Source organism: Pan troglodytes, chromosome 6 (genome assembly GCF_028858775.2).
Source record: "Pan troglodytes isolate AG18354 chromosome 6, NHGRI_mPanTro3-v2.0_pri, whole genome shotgun sequence".
Lineage (NCBI taxonomy): Eukaryota > Metazoa > Chordata > Mammalia > Primates > Hominidae > Pan > Pan troglodytes.
The window spans coordinates 137,481,059-137,496,012 of record NC_072404.2 but is presented as its reverse complement, the minus strand read 5'-3'; the positions used below and the strand labels follow the sequence as shown (position 1 = coordinate 137,496,012).

General features: G+C 37.5%; 1 protein-coding gene and 1 non-coding gene across 7 annotated transcripts in view; one reads left to right on the top strand and one right to left on the bottom strand.

The window, feature by feature from the left end:
• Positions 1–14,532, top strand: part of AASS (aminoadipate-semialdehyde synthase) — a 72,427-nt gene extending 57,895 nt beyond the window's left edge. For 2 of the 6 annotated variants that reach the window (XM_001145257.8, XM_009454084.5), the window contains 6 exons: positions 228–395; positions 4,813–4,908; positions 6,697–6,812; positions 7,476–7,564; positions 8,408–8,584; positions 9,813–10,175. In XM_001145257.8, the coding sequence (XP_001145257.1) occupies positions 228–395; positions 4,813–4,908; positions 6,697–6,812; positions 7,476–7,564; positions 8,408–8,584; positions 9,813–9,931 (765 nt within the window). In that variant the 3' untranslated portion in view covers positions 9,932–10,175. Of the gene's footprint in view, positions 1–227; positions 396–689; positions 881–3,516; positions 3,621–4,812; positions 4,909–6,696; positions 6,813–7,475; positions 7,565–8,407; positions 8,585–9,812; positions 10,176–14,423 lie in introns of those variants that run through there. The other 4 variants (XR_010158969.1, XM_024358029.3, XR_010158968.1 and 1 more) reach the window with 4 other exon arrangements.
• Positions 4,627–4,688, bottom strand: LOC112209888 (U7 small nuclear RNA). Its single transcript, XR_002944880.1, has one exon. It is a non-coding gene; the product is annotated as a U7 small nuclear RNA (small nuclear RNA).
• Positions 14,533–14,954: the final 422 nt, after the last annotated feature.

Here is a 14,954-nt window from a genome sequence, read left to right as displayed (position 1 = left end):
TGTTTAGAAAAACTAAATGTTTTAAAGTCAAATTTTAAAGCTTGAGAGAAGAATTGCTTTGTGAATTATGATATTAGTAGAACAGCTTAAGTATAGGATGATGATTATGGTGGTTTCATTATTTTTTTTTTCAAATTTCTGTTGCTTTCTTTGTTCATATAATGCAGATAAGCCCTAAAAGAAAGGAACAGCTGTAACCCCATGTGTGCCTTCTCAATGTTCCTCAGGTTGTGAATATTGCAGGAGGCATCTCCTTTCTTGATGCCGTTACGTCCATGGATTTTTTCCCAGGATTAAATTTGGAAGGCTATCCTAACAGAGACAGTACGAAATATGCTGAGATTTATGGCATTTCTTCTGCTCACACTTTGTTGCGGGGGACACTGAGATATAAGGTAAGCAGCTGGACTTTAGATTCAACATGTTGCCAGTTGTGAGGTAAGTGATGTGTACACTTAATTTTTCTTAGTAGTCAAAATAATTAAGATGATAAACCAAGTTGGAGTCTATTTTTTCAGGAATCTTATGATTGATTGAATATTTTAGGAGACTCACCTCAAAATAAAAAGATAATTAATTGACTCATTAGGAGTTGGGGACAAGGCAGGGCTTCAGGCTTAGTGAGAGTTGGAGATCAAGTGACTTCCCCAGGACCTGACTTCTCATAATGTCTCAGCTCTTCTTTCCAGTGTTCACGGGAGTTTCAAGTGCTGTGCGATGGCAGAGTGGTGGCAGTGCTCCCAGCCTCTCAGGATCAAATTCAGTGGGAATAAAAAATGATACCGTTCTAATAGCCAAAAATACGATTTTTGTCTCATTAGCTCCCTAAGGTCAGTGGGATAAAATGTGCCCATCTACTTTGGCCTATGTTATATGTCCTAGAACTGGAGATAGAGTCAATGTCATTAAAAAAACATGGACTGGGGTGGGAGGAAACAGACGGGATGAAAGGAGCTTCCCCAGAGCAAATCCAAAATGTTTTTAAACCACAAAATGGGGAGTACATTCTAGGAGCATTAATGCAAATGTCCACTACACATTTATTGATCACAAAAAAAGCAGTTACAAGTGTGACCTAATCAAGACAACTGGTGTAATAGTTTTCTAGCATAATATCACAAATTGGGTAGCTTGAAACAATAGGGGTTTATTCTCTCACCATTCAGGAGGCCAGAAGTCTGAAATCAAGATGTGTGTGAGTAGGGTTGGTGCCTTTTGGAGGCTTGACTTTGAGACACATCCATCCAATTTGTGCATCAGTTTCATATCACCTTCTTCTGTGTGTCTCACTGTGTTGCCTCCTCTTCTTATTAGGGCACTAGTCATTGGACTTAGGGTTCACCCTAAATCCAGGTTGATTTCATATTGAGGTCCTTAATTAATTCTATCTGCAAACATTCAAGTGAGGCCATATTCTGAGGCTGTGGATGCCCATGAATTTGGCGACAGGGCCCTAAACTCAACCTAATGTAACCAGCATACCTAAAATACATGTATTTCTCAGGATCAGAGACCTGACTGCAAATCTGTCTGTCTTGTGAGATTTCCTGGCTAAGGCCAGAGAGGGGATTTGTCTCATGTGTGTTATCTAGTGTTCTCTAATTATCTTTTTATCTGGAAGATGTAAGGCACATGGACCTGTCAGTGATGACCCTTCAATCTTGTGCCTGCTTTTCTGTCGCTCTCTTATCTTTTTTTGCTGGCTGTTCCTTTTGCCTGGAACTTTTCCTCCAGGTATTTGTATCATCCTCCTTCGGGCCTTATTCTTTTCTTCTCTGCAGCCCTGCCCCTGGTAACCATGGTTTTATTCTCTATCTCTGCATCTTTTACTTTCGTAAAAAAAATTCTGCATGTAAGTGAGATCATGCAATATTTTACTTTTTGTGTCTCACTTATTCCACTTAGCATAATGTCTTCCAGGTTCACCTGCCTATCTGTTCTTAAAAAGAAAACAACCACTATATTTCTTACTCTTGAGAGCTTCTGTTACATTTATGGGCACTTAGCATTTACTTCTCAGCATTTTAAGTTATAATTTTATGTATATTTTTCTTATCTCCCAAAAGAGATTGTAAGCTCCTAGAGAGCAGGTGCTTGTACTCCATGAATATGATTTTTTCATTGCCCAGGAATCAAATGAGACATCAGTGATAATGTCCTACTGAGATCTAGGAGCTATGGCTCTTCTACCAGCCTTTAGGCACAGTAGAAATTCTAGTCTGAACTTATGCATACTATCCCCAGCTCTGGCAGATTTCTTGATCTATTTTCTTCAATTTGTTCAAAGAATATGAGTAAAAACTTTTTTTTTTGGCCAGCAGTTAGGATATATAGCTTTCAGTATAGTCTTTTGACAAACATATAGATCCAGGAATGAAGGATTTTAATAGATTTAAACATTGAATAAAGGTCTCAACAAGGTGTGCGAGTGGGAGCCATCCCCACGGATTCCTTGAGGATGGAAGATATCACAGTGTTCATAATCATGAGGGCCACCATCCTGGGCAATGCCAGCAATCCATTGGTAACCCTAAAATTCTTTCCAGTATTGGAGATGAGATACCATCATTCAAATATGACAGAGAGGCCTTGACCACTCTCCTTCTCTGCCTGCCTGTCACCTGCTTGTCTTTCTAGACGCAGCTTAATAGCACCTTCCTGTGGTATCCTCCCTAACTCCTTCCCCTTGAACCACCCAGCCCCATCTATGTGAGTTCCCCTTCTTTTGTGCTGCCACAGCTATGTTTTCCTCTAACCTAGCCACCAATTAATATAATACTGTACTACAATTTAGTCATCAGTGATGATGCATTTTTGCTCACCGTGGACTAGGCATTATTTGCTTGACTTATCTGACCCTTCTGTTGACTGCAGTTTCTGCATGGATGAGACTGCAATTTTTTCATCTCTGTGGCCTCAGTCCCTAGCACAAGTCTGACATATGGCAGCAGTTTGCTAAATGCTTATTGATGAATGAATACATAAAATAAATTCATTTCTAGGGGTCAGCATAAAAATATATTTCTGAGATTAATAAATAGCTCAGAAATCAGTATTTTAGATGTTGGATAAAGGGATCTCTAGCACCTATCAGGTCCCAGAAGCGAGCTAAACAAGCTAGTGATATTACTTTTCTGTTTCTCCTCTTTGAAGTATATTTGCATTTGAATTAGAGCAAATGAGAATTCTTTTTTTAGTAACCTTTGAACAGTTTGAACAATATAACCTTTAGAAATGGGAAAATTGCTAGTTGGCCAGACATTCAGTAGTGAAATATCTGACGTTACAGGAACTATTTTATATTTTAAAACCTCTGTTGCTCCCTAGAATTATTTCCCTCTCTCTCTTTTCTTCTCTCTCTCTCTGCTTGAGCAGTAATTGCAGATAAGATAAATTTCTTATCTTAGCCCTCTCACCCTGCTTCCCATTTGCACACTGGGGAATAAACCATTATGGTCTTTCTTCACTTCATCTATTATTCAGAATCTATTTATCCAGCCATTTGTTCTCTTTTAGGGATTGGAATGCTGAATAATGGATTGGAATGTTGAATAATGTTGAATACCTTCCTATGGTATTCTCCCTAACTCCTTCCCCTTGAACCACCCAGCCCCATCTATGTGAGTTCCCCTTCTTTTGTGCTCCCACAGCTATGTTTTCCTCTAACCTAGCACCTATTAATATAATACTCTACTACAGTTTAGTCGTCAGTGGTGACGCATTTTTGTTCATCATGGACTAGGCATTATTTGCTTGACTTATCTGCCCCGAAGTGGGCATTGGGTTGAAGAATATGCACACAAATAAAATATAATATAACATAATATAAAGATATAATTTCCCTGCTTTCAATACCTGCAGTACAGCAGCTGAATAGACAATTAATTATGAGCTGCATTAATTGCCATGATAAAGGTATATACAAAATGCTACAAGAAGGGAGTGCCCACTTGTGAGTCCTAGGGGACTCACAAGAGGTGCTAAACTGGGTCTGAAGGGAGGAGAAAACATTTCATAAATGAAGAAGTGTGGCCACCACATTCCAGTTACAGGAGCAGCATGTACAGAGGCCCTGGTTTCTGGAAGAACACAGCACATTTGGGGAATAGTGAAAGTGGAGATCTGTGAGTTAGGCTAGATGAGCATATTGTGATGGGTTTTATATAATATACCAAGGACCTCAAGTTTGCTTTGTAGACAATGAAGGACATATGAGGAATTTTTATCAGAGTGGTGATATCGTCATATCTTAGAAAAATCTCTGATTCCTACCTCTTTTTCTGCTCTCCATATATCTTGGGGGTGGTGGCTCTAATTAGTAGATTGGATTATCTGCTTTTGAGGAGGATATTCTTACAAGTTCCTCCTTCCATTATAAGAAAGAGCTCAGCTTACTGTTCTGTTAAATAATACTCTGCTGAGCTGACAGCATATAACACATAAGAAAATTTGCCCTTATGCTGCCCGAAAATTCCATTCACGTGTTACCCAGAAACAGAAGTAAAGACCTAAGTTTTGCAAGGTCTTTTATGTAAACCAGTAGAATTGTTATGACACTATTGATCTCAGTTTGAGCTTGAAATTGGTTGTATCTATATCCTCAATACTTTTTTGGTGGGTTGTGGGGAGGGGTTTCTAGTAAAGACGGGAAAACCTGCTAGGCAAATTCTAAAAGAGCTGTAGTACTCATATCATCAATATTAACAGTTTTCTAAATTAGTTACAAAGATAGATCCCTCTTTTCAAAAATATTTTATATTTTTTCATTGGAAGAGAAAAATTTTATATACTGCTTGTTAATTCTTGTTTCAGGGATATATGAAAGCTTTGAATGGATTTGTAAAATTAGGTCTTATAAACAGAGAAGCGCTTCCTGCCTTTAGACCTGAGGCCAACCCTCTCACCTGGGTGAGTGACTCCAAATTACGTTCTATCTGCTCCTTTTCAGAAATACCTTCTGAAATGGTCGGGGGTGAACTCTGCTTTGGATCTGCAAAAGATCCTATTTTTTAGCTTATGAGCAGGAAGATAAATCCTAACTCCAAAGCCCCCTTTCCCTTCACTGTTGTGGAAGAATGGAGAGGGTGTGGGGCTGACACATATCAGGCCTGTTTCCCGCAGCAACTTATACCATTTGACTGCTCCTTGAGCTGTGATAAGAGATGGCTTTGCTCTCTGCATTAAGCTCTGAGCTCTTCCAGTTGTCTAGGTGGTGACCCAGTGATGGGAGTCACTTGGGCTTCTTGAAAGTGAGAATCCAGGAGAGTTACTAGTGTATTACAGAACTGGATTTCCAACCTCCAAATCTTGTCAGTACTCTCATTTGGTTACTTATAACCATGAGTGATTTGATTTTCAGTTACCGAGCTTATGCGTCTATCTCTTGTTGTACCAAAATCTTAAGGCCTCAGAGTTGGAATGAACTTTGGAGGCTTGGAACTGAATGCGAAGTAGAGCTTCTACTGACTGCTCAGAATTAACTCATTACCAGCTGGTTGTTCAACTTAAACTAGTGTGCCTGTATTCCAGTAGAAATGCCAGAAATGTATCACAAGGAGAAAAGGACCAATATTGCTAATTCCATTACATCTCAAAAAAAAGTTTTGGTATTCTTGCTAGCTAGTTTCTTTAAAAAATTATTTTAAAATTCTTTATGGGTACATAATAGGTGTATATATTTATGGAGGACATGATATATTTTGAAACAGGCATGCAATGTGTAATAACCCCATCTGGGTAAATAGGGTATCTACCACCTCAAGCATTCATCATTTCTTTGTGTTAGCCAGTTGCTTTTACATTCATTTTTTTGTGTGTGCATTTGTGAACCTTTCCAATCTTAAGTTTTACCTTTCATAAACTTACTTGTTGGGTAGGAGTGAACAAATATCTGCAGAGATAACCTGGGGTTGAGGCAGCTGGTTTGGGAAGGTTGGTGCAGACATTCTTAGGGATGGTCTTTTTTGTAAAGGACCAGACTATAAAGGTTTTAGACTTTATGGGCCACACAGTCTCTGTCAGTACCACTCAGTTCTCCCATAGACGATACATAAACCAATGAGCATGACTGTGTTTCAATAAAACTTTTATTTAATAAAACAGACAATGAGCCAAATTTGATCTGTGAACCAGTTTGTTGACTCCTGATCTAGAGCATAGCTTTTCCTTTGGGAACCTAGAAAAAGTCTTGTTTTGAAAGTAGAAAAAACTATGGCTACTGTTTAAGTATTCTTCCTTTGAGATTTTATTACCTGCAAGGACTTTCTCATCTCTTGAACCTACAAAAGAACCTGGGTTGCTACTGGCAACCACTGCAGTAAGCCTTTTCCACTTTATCCTGGTCAAAATGGACTGCTGGAGGGTAGGGGGAGAATGGGTAAAAACATAGTGATAGAGAGGATATACAAAGACAGGGAATGTGCTGGTAAGAACTGCACCATCTGTTTTGTATTGAGTTGATCTTAAAACCCATTTTTATTGGTGAAATATCGTTTGGAATAGCAGCTATTTATTGATGTGTAGGTATGCAGATGTGTGTATGTATGTGTATGTGTTACAATTTCCTATTTCCAATTATTTTTAATTTTAAATTTTGAGGTGTATTTGAAGTTCAGTGTTTTAGTAGGATAATTTTTCAGTTAATTAAAAAAAAATTTGTTAGGGACTTAGAAATATTGTATTTATTTTTCTAACCAGAAACAACTCCTCTGTGACCTAGTTGGGATTTCACCCTCCTCTGAGCACGATGTGTTGAAGGAAGCTGTTCTTAAGAAACTAGGAGGAGACAATACCCAGTTGGAGGCTGCTGAATGGTAGGCACCCACCACTCAACTTCACCCACCACTCAACTTAGAGCAAAATATACTGGATCAATGATTGCTAATTTCTACTCAAAAAAAGTTAAATATTTTACATTTGTCTTTGATTAATTCGTTGCTCTAATGTGGGTAGAGAGATTACCATGTGCCATGTTCATGTGGGCATAAAGAGTAGATAAAGAGAGGAGCTGAATGGCAATTAGAATTTGAGAAATGCTTATCTCGAAACACTTTACCACTCAGTTGCCAAGCATAGTGGGGTATTTTTGCTTTCCTGTAGGAGATTTGGAGTAGTCATAGAATATTACATTAAAACATTCTTTCATATGACCGCTGTGGCATCCTGCTGGTATACCTAATGTTGGAGAACTAACCTATAAATTAATCTCATAAAGAGCTTTGTAAGAACATGGGATTACAATCCATCATCTCTGCCCTGCTCCAGGGAGCAGTGCCTGGGTGAGTCTGGAGAAGATTCTGAAGGTTAAAACATTGCTATTGTTATTGTTATTTTACATTTTAGGAGAATCCTACAACTTGAGTTACCACCTTGTAATTCTGCCCTTTCAAGATTAAATTCAAGGAGCTCCCTTTTGCTTCCCAAATGAGAACATGTATAGGACTTGAACTAATGCAGCCATCTCCTGTGCTTTTCAGGTTGGGCTTACTTGGGGATGAACAAGTTCCTCAGGCAGAGTCCATTCTGGATGCCCTCTCCAAGCATTTGGTCATGAAGCTTTCCTATGGTAGGCCATGAAGTATTAGCTAAATATACCTAAAGAAGAATTATAAGATAGAGTCAGTGCAGATAATCGTATTGGAGGGTTGGCCCCAAGCAGCAGGAATGGGAAGATGTGATATGAAGAAAAGGGCAATTGGACTATTTTTCCAGAGGGAGGAATTTGAGAATTATTAGGTAAAAATAAACTTAGTTATTATGGGAAAGGAAAAAATAGTTTTACTATTTATTTATTTAGTTATTTATTTATTTTTTGAGACGGTGTCTCACGCCATCACCAGGCTGGAGTGCAGTGGCTCCATCTCGGCTCACTGTACCTCTGCCTCCCAGGTTCAAGAGATTCTCCTGCCTCAGCCTCCCGAGTAGCTGGGACTACAGTTGCCCACCCACATGCCCAGCTAATTTTTGTATTTTTAGTAGAGACAAGGTTTCACCATGTTGGCCAGGATGGTCTTCATCTCCTGACCTCGTGATCTGCCCACCTTAGCCTCCCAAAGTGCTGGGATTACAGGCATGAGCCACCGCCCCTGACATTACTTTTTTTTTTTAATGCATTAGGCAAATGCCAAAGAAGCATTTTTGGAGCACACTAAAAGGCCTCTACAGCAGTGCTTTTGTGTCTGTAAACAGGATATGGTGACACGAACCTGGATAAAGGAATGAGATCAGAGTTCTAATTTCCTTCAGGTTTTCACTTTGACTTTGGGCTAAAAAGCTGTGTAAATAATTGTCTAGTGATCATATATAAAAGGAGGGAAAACTTTTAAGACCAGAAGGGCAGGAGGAGATGACAGACAATATTTGAGTTGTAATGATAGTGGTATTTTTACTTATCTTTATTTGTTTTAAGGTCCTGAAGAAAAAGATATGATTGTGATGAGAGACAGCTTTGGAATCAGACATCCTTCTGGACATTTAGAACATAAAACGATTGATCTTGTGGCTTATGGGGACATCAATGGCTTTTCAGCCATGGCTAAAACCGTGGGGTTACCCACCGCCATGGCAGCCAAAATGTTGCTTGATGGTAAGTCTGTTCATTTGAGGTGTAAGCCTGTTTCTGTTTCACCTCCAAGCCATTTGGTGCCTGGACATCAAGTAATTGCTCTTGAGTGTAACACAGGCATTTACTAAAAGTGAACCATCTTAGAAGATCCAAGCGTGGACTGCCTGGGAGGTCCCCTTTTGGTGAGTAAAGCATGTGGGCTTTGGAGATAGACCTGACTTCTGCTTCAGCTCAGTTACAAGGTGGCTGAGTGATGGGCTGCAAGTTACTCAGCACCTCTGAGCAAGAGTTTCCTCATATTTAAAGTGGGTATTGCCATCCCTATTTCAGAGTTGTTGTGACACTAACTGATATAATACGTAAAGCTGCTACCTCATAGAGGGGTCCCCAGGGAATGGTAACTTCCTTCCTTTCTTTCTTTGGTTTTTGCCATGTTGGGAGTGATAACTCTAAAATAGAAAAAGATATTCACTCCAGATTCTCAAGAATATAGGTTAAGTTTTATTAGTCTTCATATCTCAGCATATTATTAGTACTCAATAAATATTTTAGACTAAATGAATACAAATTTCATTCCTCCACTCTCCCTAGAAGATCACATAGACATTCAATAAGCATTGCCTCTGTTTGGCCCTCAAGAAAGAATGAGGGGAGTAGAAAATATCAAAGCATATAAATGTGAAATAATGAAAAAAAAATGTATAGTAGCATATCAGCTAATGTCAAATTAAATGACCAACTTAGTTATTGAGGAATCAATGAAGAAGTAAGTGATAAAAGTTGGGGTCATTGTGGCCTCTAGTGAGAGTGCCCAGGTTCTATGTTTCAGTCATACTAACAGGTGCCTGTGCCCGTATAATCAAACTTGTTACAACTCATTCTGTTGGTGTCTTGCCTTTTTAAAAAAAAATGACATTAGCAAGTTAAGCTGACCAGTCAGATTTACTTTACTTCTTACTTTACTTTGTTCTCTGATTGTCCTGGCAGTAATTAATGCAGTTAAGTGTACAAGTTCTGACAATATCCCTAGGTCCGGCTGTGCTTTCAATCTAAAATCAACTCCTTTTCCTTAGAAAGTGTTGAATAAGTAATAATTTACTAAGGGATGTTTTAAGCAGCTACTTAAAAAATGCCTAGGCCTCGAAGAATTCATTGACTCTGAGTTTGCTTCTTTGTGGAGACTCTTGATGGGGAAATTAACCTCTGACACAACCTTTGAAATGGTAATTACACATTTATTTTCTTCCAGGTGAAATTGGAGCCAAAGGCCTAATGGGGCCCTTTTCAAAGGAGATCTATGGACCAATTTTGGAGCGAATTAAAGCAGAAGGCATTATATATACTACACAGAGTACAATTAAACCATAATTGGGAATTATATTTTGTTTTTTTCTTCCCAGGCAATACACCTCTGAACATGTGTGTGATAAATGGGTTTGCTAATGTGCTGTTTTAAAGTATAAAGCATAATATGTTTTGGTTAACACAATGTACTTTTTGAACTATAAATCTTTATTTTAGTATGGAAATGTTTGGAACAGGAGATGCAAGCCACTAACAGAGAACTTTAATAATTCTACCCTGTATTTTATAAATACGTATGTGAAAGTGATGATCGTGCTATTTGTTAATTTATTGTGCCACTTTTTTCTTTTGTTTTTTTTTTTTTGTTGTTGTTGTTTTTTGAGACGGAGTCTCACTCTGTCACCCAGGCTGGAGTGCAGTGGCGCGATCTCGGCTCACTGCAAACTCCGCCTCCTGGGTTCACGCCATTCTCCTGCCTCAGCCTCCCAAGTAGGTGGGACTACAGGCACCTGCCACCACGCCTGGCTAATTTTTTTGTATTTTTCAGTAGAGACGGGGTTTTACCATGTTAGCCAGGATGTCCACTTTTTTCTTAAATGAACATATTGTCTTATAACCAGCAAATGAAATTTTACTTTTTTAGTCAGAAAAAATTTCTTCATAAAGCTATATTTTTATATTTTTAAAACTGATACAGTTAGATACCTTCAGATTACCTAAGTTTTTGCCAAAATGCTATTTTATGCCCTTTTTGTAAAGTTATGATATATTTTGTAAATGTAGTTCCTTATAGTTTTCTCCTGAGTGTTTGGAAATGAGAATAGATAAGATTAAATTACAATTTACAAGATCACTTCATTAGGCACAGGAAAAGTATTTAACAAAATTCAACACCCTTTCACAATAAAAAATAAAAAAACCTCAATAATCTAGGAATAGAAGGAAATTTCCTCAACCTGATAAAGGGCATCTATGAAGAACCCACGGTTAGCATCATACTTAATGGTGAAAGACTGGATTATTTCCCCCTGAGATCAGAAACAAGACAAGGATGTCTGCTTTGGCCATTTCTATTCAACTTGTACTGGACAATCAAGAAAGGGCAATTAGGCAAGAAAATAAAATAAAAGTCATCTAGGTTGGAAAGGAAGAAGTATAACTAAATAGAGATGGGAGACGATATGGTGGTTTTGTGCATAGTAATCCAAGGGAAAACGATAGAAAATCCAAAGACATGATCTACTAATAAATAAATTCAGCAAAGTTACAGGATACAAGATTAAATATGCAGAAATTGGTTATCTTTCAATATAGTATCAATGAATAAATCAAAAATGGTATTAAGAAAACAATTTAATTTTCAACAATGGTCAAGCTTGGTGGCTCGTGCCTGTAAACCCAACACTTTGGGAGTCTGAGGCAGAAAGACTGCTAGAGGCCAGGAGACCAGCCTGGGAAACAGTGAGATCCCATCTCTACAAAAACAAACAAACAAACAAAAAACAACAAGCAAACAAAAAACAGCTGGATGTGATGACACGCATCTGTCGTCTCAGCTACTCAGAGGCTGAGGTGTAAGGATGGCTTGAGCCCCAAAGTTCGAAGCTGCAATGAGCTATAACTCAGTCACTGCAATCCAGCCTGGATGACAGAGTTAGACCCTGACTCAAAAAAAAAAAAAAAAAAAAGAAAGAAAAGAAAAAAATTGACAGCATCAGAAAGAGTAAAATACCAATATAATTGAGGGTCCAGAAATGTTGATCACATTTATCATCAACTGACTTTTGAAAATGGTGCTAAGACAATTCAATGGGGGCAAAATAGTCTTTTTCATTAAATGGTACTTGGAAACATGGATATCCACATGCAAAATAATGAAATTGGACTCCTACCTCATATCGCATATAAAAATTAACTCAAAGTTGACCTAAGATCTAAATGTAAGAGCTAATATTATAAGTATCTTCGAAGAAAACATGGCGTAAATCTTTCTGACTTTGAATTAGGCAATGATTTCTTAAATAAATGACACTAAAAACACAAGCAACAAAAGAAGAAAATAGGTAAATTAAAATTAAAACCATTTGTGTTTCCAAGGACAATATCAAGAAAGCAAAAATACAACCCACAGAATGAGATAATTTTTTTTAAAATCATGTATTAGTTAAGGGAGGAATTTGTATTTAGAATATATAAAGAACTGTTACAATAATAATTAAAAGGCATATAATTCAATTTTTAAAAATCAACAAGAGATCTGAATTAACAGTTCTCCAAAGAAGATACACAAAAGGCCAATAAGCACATGAAAAGGTTCTCAACATCATTAGCCATCAGGGAAATGCAAATGAGATCTGCAATGAGATATCACTTTATACTCACTGGAATAGATATATAATCAAAGTGATAATATCAAGTGTTGGTGAGGATGCAGAGAAATTGGAACCCTCATGCACTGTTGGTGGATACCCAAGAGATATAAAAACAAATGTCTACACAAAAACTTGTGCACAGATGTTCTTTGCAGCATTATTTATAATAGCCCAAAATTGAAACAGCCCTAATTTCTATCAACTAACAAGTGAATAAACCGTGGCATATCCATACAAGGAATATTATTCAGCAATAAAAAAAGAGATGAAGTACTGATATGCACCACAACATGGAAAAACCTTGAAAACATATCAAGTGAAGAATGCCAGACATGAAAGGCCACATATTATATGATTTCATTTATATGAAATGTCCAGAACAGGCGAATATATATAGAGAGAAGGCAGATTAGTGGTTGCTTAGGCTGAGGGGTTGGGGAGGACAAAGGGGTGACTGCTAATTAGTATGGGGTTTCTTTTTTGGGGTGATGTAAACGTTGTAAAGTTGATTGTGGTAATGGTGGCACAACTCTGAATGTACTAAAAACCACTGAATTGTATACTTTGAATGTTTGAACTGTGTGGTATGTAGATTTTATCTCAAGTTGTTATAAAAAATTAAATTACAAATACAATTTGTTTATTTGCTTCTTGGGGAAAAATCTCTTGCCTTTAGAGATACAAAGTAAGCACCTTTTTAACCTTCACAAATTGTGCTCATATCCTGGCATGTGAAACTAATTCTGCCCTTGAAAGAAGCAGGTACTACATGTGAGGTATATGACAGTTGAGAAAACATCTCCTGCTATTTGAAAACAATCAAAATTGATTAAGGCCTGGTCCCACCTGTCACAGATAATATATGGAGATCAATAATCTATTAATAAGTAAAAACATTCTGTTGTGGAACTTTTCTTACCGTGACATTCAGTTCGACCCAATTGATTAGGAAATACAACTCGTGTCATATTGATTTCACTATCTAAAACGGCACCCAGATTAATTGGGAACTGAGAAACTAGCACTTTGTGTCAGAACTGGGATCCAGTTGAGCTCTCAGTGTAGTTAACTAGTTTGTGCTTTATGATGACAATGAGAATTAAAGGGGATTTGATTTGAAGAGCTGATTTAATGTTAGTGTTAAACGTGGTAATAGAAAAGGCAATGTCAATAAGCTTGAATACAGCTATATGTAATTAAACACTACATTATCCCTCAATAACAAATTTTCCTGCAGTACCTTTAATAATAAAGGTGGTGGTTCACATGTTCTCACTCATAGGTAGGAACTGAACAATGAGAACACTTGGACACAGGAAGAGGAACATCACACACCGGGGCCTGTCGTGGGGTAGGTGAAGTGGGGAGGGATAGCATTAGGAGATATACCTAATGTAAATGACGAGTTAATGGGTGCAGCACACCAACATGGCACATGTATACATATGTAACAAACCTACACATTGTGCACATGTACCCTAGAACTTAAAGTATAAAATAATAATAATAATAAATGTGGTGGTGATAGGATTTGGGAATGAATGAGCAGGTTATGGTTATAGGCATATCAACATATAGCTTCACCAGGAGTCCGCAATTATTTTTCTGTGAAAGTCAGATATAAACATTTTAGGCTTTGCTGACCGAAGATATCACAACTGTTTATTTCTGCCTCTATATTATGAAAGCAGCCATAAACAGTACATAAATGAATGGGCATGGCTGTGTTTCAATAAAACCTTATTTGCAAGAACAAGTGATAGGCAGACGTGATCCTCGAGCCAGTTTGTGGACCCTTGGTCTAACCATTCTGGTAGACTTAATGCTCACATCTTTCAGATCTTTCTGCCTCTTTTGTTCTTTTTTAGATAATACCAATATTTGTATTATCCATTTTTCCTTGTTCTGGGTTAAAGAGACACTAGATCATACTACACAATGTGAATGGCTCTACAACATACTAGCTGTTCTCTTCTTTATGAAATGAGGATAACAGTAACTCCCAGGATGATCATAAAAATTAATGAGATAATGAGAGAGAAATCCTTGCCACTTAGTACATGTTAAAAAACACAAGTGGGTTGTTCTCTCTTTTACAATACAGTTTTTGCCTGAAGTTTATGTTTAGTTAATACCATCTTAACTTTGATATATTTTTTCAATTTCTTGGATACCTTTGGAAGACTCCTCAAAGATCCATGCCGCTTAAACAAGCCATAGATTTATCTGCTACATAAAGTGGTTGAAGAGATGAAAAAGACCACAACAATCATTTGGCCAAGCCTCTGACTTCACAGAAGAGAAAATGTGCCTCATAAAGTTAAATGACTTGCCTCAGGTGATAAGACTTAACGTTGAAATTTGATCGTCATTTGGAGACACTCAAAATACTTGAAACAATTTGGGAGCACCCTGATTTTTAAAACATCTTCTAGGATGGATGACTTAGGGCCCACCACTAGCCCATATGGTGTCTTTTTGAAAATTAGAACAAGGCATTGCTTCTCAAGACACTTCTACTGGTCAAAAAATTGTTCCTAAATATACAATGTATTAGAGTAAAACACTTTACTACCCTCTAATGGAAAATTGCCATAGTGAATACAGAAATCTTTAACGTCTATGATGCGATTAGTTCTCCTTTAGATGCAATGCGTAATTTACACATCTGTGCAAGGTAGTTAATCTTATCTTTATGTTTTGTATAGTGTTAG